At 41.4% G+C, this 6000-nt stretch overlaps 1 protein-coding gene across 1 annotated transcript in view; it reads left to right on the top strand.

Moving 5' to 3' along the window:
• GUCY2F (guanylate cyclase 2F, retinal) overlaps positions 1-2481 on the top strand; it is an 81132-nt gene extending 78651 nt beyond the window's left edge. Inside the window, 2 exon segments of the mRNA XM_016198670.2 lie at positions 2214-2300; positions 2394-2481. Coding sequence (XP_016054156.2) covers positions 2214-2300; positions 2394-2481 — 175 coding nt within the window.
• The last annotated feature ends 3519 nt before the right edge of the window (positions 2482-6000 follow it).

The following is a 6000-nucleotide window of genomic DNA, read 5'->3' on the forward strand; positions in this document are numbered from 1 at the left end:
CACCTTTCTTCCTTTCCTACCAGTCTCAATGTGGCTTCTTCTGTAAATCCTTGGTTATAAGACTTCTTTTCAGCTAATCTTCAGTTCATTATTCAGGTTGATTGCTCTATATTTTATTTGTAATTCCAGTTGGGTCCTGAGAGGAGGTGAGTGTAACTTCTACCTACTCTGTTGCCATCTTGGATCCTTCCCCTTTCCCCTGAATACTCTCTGATTTGTAAGCTTGCCTGAATCTATAACACTCCCATCATCTTTTGCAACCAGTAGTTTTGGCATCCTAGTGTGTCCCAGAACTAACTCAAATAAGTGGACAATCCTGGCATCTGCAAAGCTCCCTTGGGAATTGGCATATTGTCCTGATAGCTTCTGGATATTAATACAGCCAAATATGGCTGACGGTTTGTGTTCTCAAGTTCAAGTTTTAAGATTATATTTTACCAAAATGAGGTCCAATGATTCCTTGAATATTCCAAGTGCTCAAGGATTGATAACTCCATTTAATGGAACAGTCTGATTATTTACTGAGCAACTGTTTTGTTCAAAAGTCTGTACTAGATATTATGAGGAAAAGAAAAAAGCTTAGGGGGCAGAAGAGTTGGGCTTGTGTTTAGAGCCTAAGACATGGCATGATAGATTTTTTTATCTAACTACACTGAGCTCTTTATGGACAGAGCTATCTCTGTATTCCCAGCCCTGGTACAGTGAGGGTGGGTTAAATGTAAGAATGAGTGATGTGAGGATATTTTTAAGTTGTTCACCTCTCCTGAAAACAGAGTGGCCCAAACAGTCCCATTATTTGGGGTTTAGGTGAGTTGGTTGCCAGTTAATGGTGGTTGGGCTCTTGTGATATTTTCTTCCTACTGGCTTCATGGAGGACTTGTTCAGAGCCTTGAACCAAATATTTGAAAAATGCTTGAGATTCTCCAGATAAATGTGCTAATTATTATTATAGTTTTTGTTAGTATTGTTAAGGGATAAGTATATGTGATATGAATTAGAGAGCAAAAGATTTTACATTTAAAGGGGGCAGACCTGCTCAGCTGGCATGACCCAGTGGTTGAGCATTGACCTACGATCCAGGAGAAAGTGGTTTGATTCCTGGTCAGGGCACATGCCCGGGTTGCAGGCTCAATCCCCTGTGGGGGGGCATGCAGGAGGCAGCCGATCAATGACTCTCTCATCATGTTTCTGTCTCTCCCTCTCCCTTCCTCTCTCTGAAATTAATAAAGATATATTTCTAAAAAATAAAGGGGGCAAACCTAATTTGAATTTATAAGTTAAACAATTTAGAACTGTTCCAAATGAGATCTGCTGAAAGTAAGACCATATTTCAGATTAATGAGTTGGAAACACATCCCATTACTTCTCTCAGTCTTAGTAAACACATTTGTTTCTTATGGGTTGGAGGAAATGAGAGGACAGACAAAAGAGTTTTGAAAGGAGGAGAGAGAAAGTCATTGAGAGGAGGATTTTTTGGGAAAAAGGGGAGGACAAAGCAGAGGCTGAAAATTTGGCTCCTCTGAAGTCATCACTCAAGCTCTGGGATGACCAGGTAAGTTTTCACTCCCTTTATCTTCTCAGACTTATGGTTCTTGATAGCCAGCTACCTGTGCTATAGATGAAGGCTTCCCTGAAGTCTCTCTCCATCTGTAAGAATCCCCTGGCAAGATGAAAAGAACACTGCAGAGATGTAGACTTCTCAAGGCAGCCAGAATGCCCTGGGCATAAAAACAAAGTTGCACAGCCTGCTTTCCATTTCTATTCCTTTTTTTGGGTTTTGTAAAAGTTGTTGGATGGTGAGGTGTTTTGGGGAGGTATGTACTCTAGATACAAAAGACAATGAGTTGCCTAATTCCAAAAGATCAGGGTAAAAATGACAAAATGTTCAATTGAGCATCCAGATGTTTACTTGCTGTGAAGCTAAACAGCCACATTCCCAAAGGTGGAGCTGCATAGTAACGGGTAGACAAAACATCTGGATGACAGCTTGAAATGGTGTTCACTTTTCATCTGGCTGCTATGGCAGCTTATGGAGCTTGCCTGAACCTCAGGTATATATAGCAAGCAAGCCATGTAGGAAGGTTTTAGGGAGTGATGACAAAAGGAAAGCAGAGGCAATTTTTGAGCCAAACTAAATGCTTGTATCCTATTGATCAGAAGGACTTCTTTAGGTTTGTAGCATGTTTAAAATTTTCCATATTTTCTATAAAAAGGGCAAAGGCACAGAAGAGACCTGTATGGTTGGGAAAAAAAGGCTTCACAAAGCCCCTTCATGGGCCCCCACAAGTGGGCAAAGATGGGTAAGTGGAGTTCACACTTTGTTAGAGTCTTCCTATGTCCTACTCTGACACACACTCTTCACTAACTATTTTTGTTGCTCTCTTACACTGCAGGCAAGTGGGACATGGCCTGCAACCAGTGGAGAATGCAGCTTTCCAAATAAGAAAAACAGAAAGGCAGCTGGTGAGAAACAAGCCATAAGGTAATGGTCAGCAAGAAAACAGAGCTTAAGAGCTTGCCAAATTTTCAAAGCTGGGGCTCCCTTTGACACGAGTGCTTTTCTCAAGCTACATTCTATTGGCAAAATCTGACGGAGTTGGTGAATTTTGAAGCTCTGTTGAATTATGCAAAAACCTTGTGGGGAAGCCTGTTGCGGAGCAATCTGCATGTGAGGGGGGGTCGGCCGTCCTGGCCTGAGAGAGATCCTTGCCTCCTGCACTGATAACACATTTGAATATTATCAAGGCTGGCCTTGTTATCTAGTTACCAGGCAAGTGCTCTTGTCTCTTTCGTTGTTGAACACCTGGGTCATGTGGTGAGCCACAAGTCTTGTGAGACATCTGTCTAAGCAACACAGCAATATTACATTAACCCTCCCTTTTCCTGGGACTTATTGGCAAGACCATCTTTGAGGGGATGCTTATGTCATTTTCTCTGGAGGCACTACCTGATCCTTTCCAAGGTTGGCATTGTCAACCAACCTAATACTGACTACTCTTTTACTGCTTGGCTTGAATTCAGGATAATTCCCCCATTCTTCCTCTTCTACTAGAATGGCATGATTCCAAAGCATCAACAACAGCTTAATTATCAAGAATTTTTCCTAAGTATTTGTCTCTGAAGAATCCATTGCTTTCTTGGGCTCCTGTCAGTATCTCTTCTATTCTTTATGTTTTTTTAAATCCTCACACAGGATATTTTTTCCATTGTTTTTCAAAGAGATTGGGAGAGAGAGAGAGAGAGAGAGAGAGAGAGAGAGGGAGAGAGAAACATTGATGTGAGACAGAGACATGGATTCGTTGCCTCCTGCACGTGCCCCGACCAGGGTCGGGTATCAACCCTGCAATTGAGGTACCTGCCCGTGGCCAGAATTGAATCTGAGACCCTTCAGTCTGCGGGCTGATACTCTAACCACTGAGCAAAACTGGCTAAGCCTTCTCCTCTTTATCTTGCTTTGTTTATTCCTGCTTTTATGGGGACTTTGACCCCAGGACCCATTGCTCTCTCTATATATCATTGGAAATCACAAGATTATGAAGTAAACATTAGGGCATCTCCACAACTCCTATTTACTTGCTTTTAGCATGTTTCACAATACACTAATTACAATTCAAGCAGCAACTACCAAAGGCATTCACATGCTTCCTATTTTTCTACTAGCCTTGGTTGACTTTATCAATTTTATGACTCTTTCTCTCCTAGAGAAACCCAGTGCATCTTCATTTCTGTGACTATCATAAATACTCTCTAGAAGTCATAACATTTATGCTTCAGAAAGGCTTCTGTACTGAGCATTTGGCTTTCCTGCCACCCTGCCACCTGGGACCTAGCTCTATTCTTTCCTATTGATGAATACAAGCAGATAAGCAGCTGGGACACATATTCATCCAATTTGCAGGAACATTCTTTCCTGTGGGGAAGGAGACACACAGACGCACAAAGACACACAATCAGTCTCTGTCTCAGACTCAGTCTCAGTTTCTGTCTCTTTCTGTCTATCACACAGCAGGAAAAGGTTTGGAAGCTCTTGAAGGGTTTTCCTTTTGGCAGGGTGGTGTGGGCTTTGGAGGCACTGTAGAAAAAAATCTTGTGCATTCTTAAGAATGTGTTCGACTTTGCAGCAAAAGACACTGAAGCTGACTCACTATCATTCGCTATGCTTGGTAGTGCTTTCCCAGCATTACAGATGGATGTGACTTAAGCCATTTATACTCACTCATCTGGACTGCCTTGACAGAAGGCAGGCTTCTGTGGGCTGTGGGTATATGGAACAGATTGAAGCCAACTGGGCCAAAAGTAGATTTGACCTCTGATCCTGGCATAATTAGCACTTGTGCTTTAATCAGCATTTTAATTAACCACAGTGGCCTTGGAAGGCTGTGTAAATCACAGAAATTCTCAAGAAGAGCACTCTTGAAAAATTTCAGAACACTTGTCCTAAATCTAAGAGCTCCTAGATATCTCACTTATCTCATTAAATATCCTATGTTGATATCACCCAGTAATACTACCTATTGCAGAATCTTTCAGCTCAACTTTTAGTGAGATAGAGCCAACTTACAAAAGACCCATGATATCTATGAATGACTCTCATCCACTGCCACAATCATGGGAGTTGTTAGGGGAAAACTTGAGACCTTTAGATAGCCCTGTGGAGTCAGGGAGGAAGGAAAGATGCTGTGAAAGGGTGTACAGCTTTGGCAAACTGACTACAGGGGCTGCCTCTCAAGCAGGGCTCTGTTGTCTACCTAGCAGCTCCTTCATCATGTCTCCAAATATCCACCACTCACCAAAACTTCTTAAAAGTTATCACTTCATCTGATTACTTTCCCTAAAATTTCACCAACTGAGGTTCATTTGGAGTTGACAAGCCTCCTCTTTCAATCACAGATGTACCTTTTGGAAGGTAAGGGGCAATTAATCATTCATATAATGAAGGTGAATAGAGCTCGATGTCCAGGAGGACAAATAAGTTTCATTTTGATTGGGACAAGGAGAAATGAAGTTGGCAGTTTTTAGGAATGGAGGACCATAATGGTTAGATTCTGCCCCTTTAAAACATTTGCTTTGAGTTTTCCTTAGACTCAACAAATAGGAAGAAAAAATCCTTTTTCTTCTGCTCTCAGGACCCAGGAACCGTGCCAGAGCTCTAATATAACTCTGCTCCATGTGGGTTAAATCAACCTATGTGGACTGGCTTATAAGCCTGACCACCACATACGTAACACTGTTTCTATGGAGCAATGCATTCCAGTTTCCAAATCAGTGACTTAGTAATGTTTTGGACACACTTCATTAGTATGTTGAGGACTACCTGTATATATTAAAGTGTCCCCCTTTTTTTGTGAAATTTGTAAAAACCCTTGTAAATAGCAAAATCTAATTATGTAAACCTGACAAATATAATAATGTTTATTTGTTCAACAACCCAGGAAATGTTAGCAATTTGCAAGCTGTTTGTGGAGTAGAGTGATGTTGAGGGGCTTGGAATCATTCATATTGAAATCTTGTGAATGGCTTAGAATGAAGAGAAACTTACTGTTTTCTCCTTTTCCCACCCAAGAACAAAGGGCGCCAAGATTGGAATCTTCTCTTGGTAAGGCAATGGAAAAGCTCACTCTACTTCAACAAATTGTTTTTTAATTTAATTTTTATTTTTTATAATATATCTTTATTGATTTCAGAGAGATGAAGGGAGAGGGAGAAAGAGAAATAGAAACATCAATGATGAGAGTCATTGATCAGCTGCCTCCTGCATGCCGCCTACTGGGGATCAAGCCCACAACCCCGGGCATGTGCCCTGACCAGGAATCGAACTGCGATCTCCTGGATCTTAGGTCAATGCTCAACCGCTGAGCCACACCTGGCTGGGCAACTTCAACAAATTGTTATGCCTGAGCGAGAAATTAGTGAATGACCATATCTCTGAGGATGAACAATCTCCAGGGTTATTCATGCCTAATTCCAGTGTAAGTTCCCCTAGGAAGTAATTTATTATTT

The sequence above is a fragment of the Miniopterus natalensis genome, chromosome X (genome assembly GCF_054644295.1).
Source record: "Miniopterus natalensis isolate mMinNat1 chromosome X, mMinNat1.hap1, whole genome shotgun sequence".
Taxonomy (NCBI): domain Eukaryota; kingdom Metazoa; phylum Chordata; class Mammalia; order Chiroptera; family Miniopteridae; genus Miniopterus; species Miniopterus natalensis.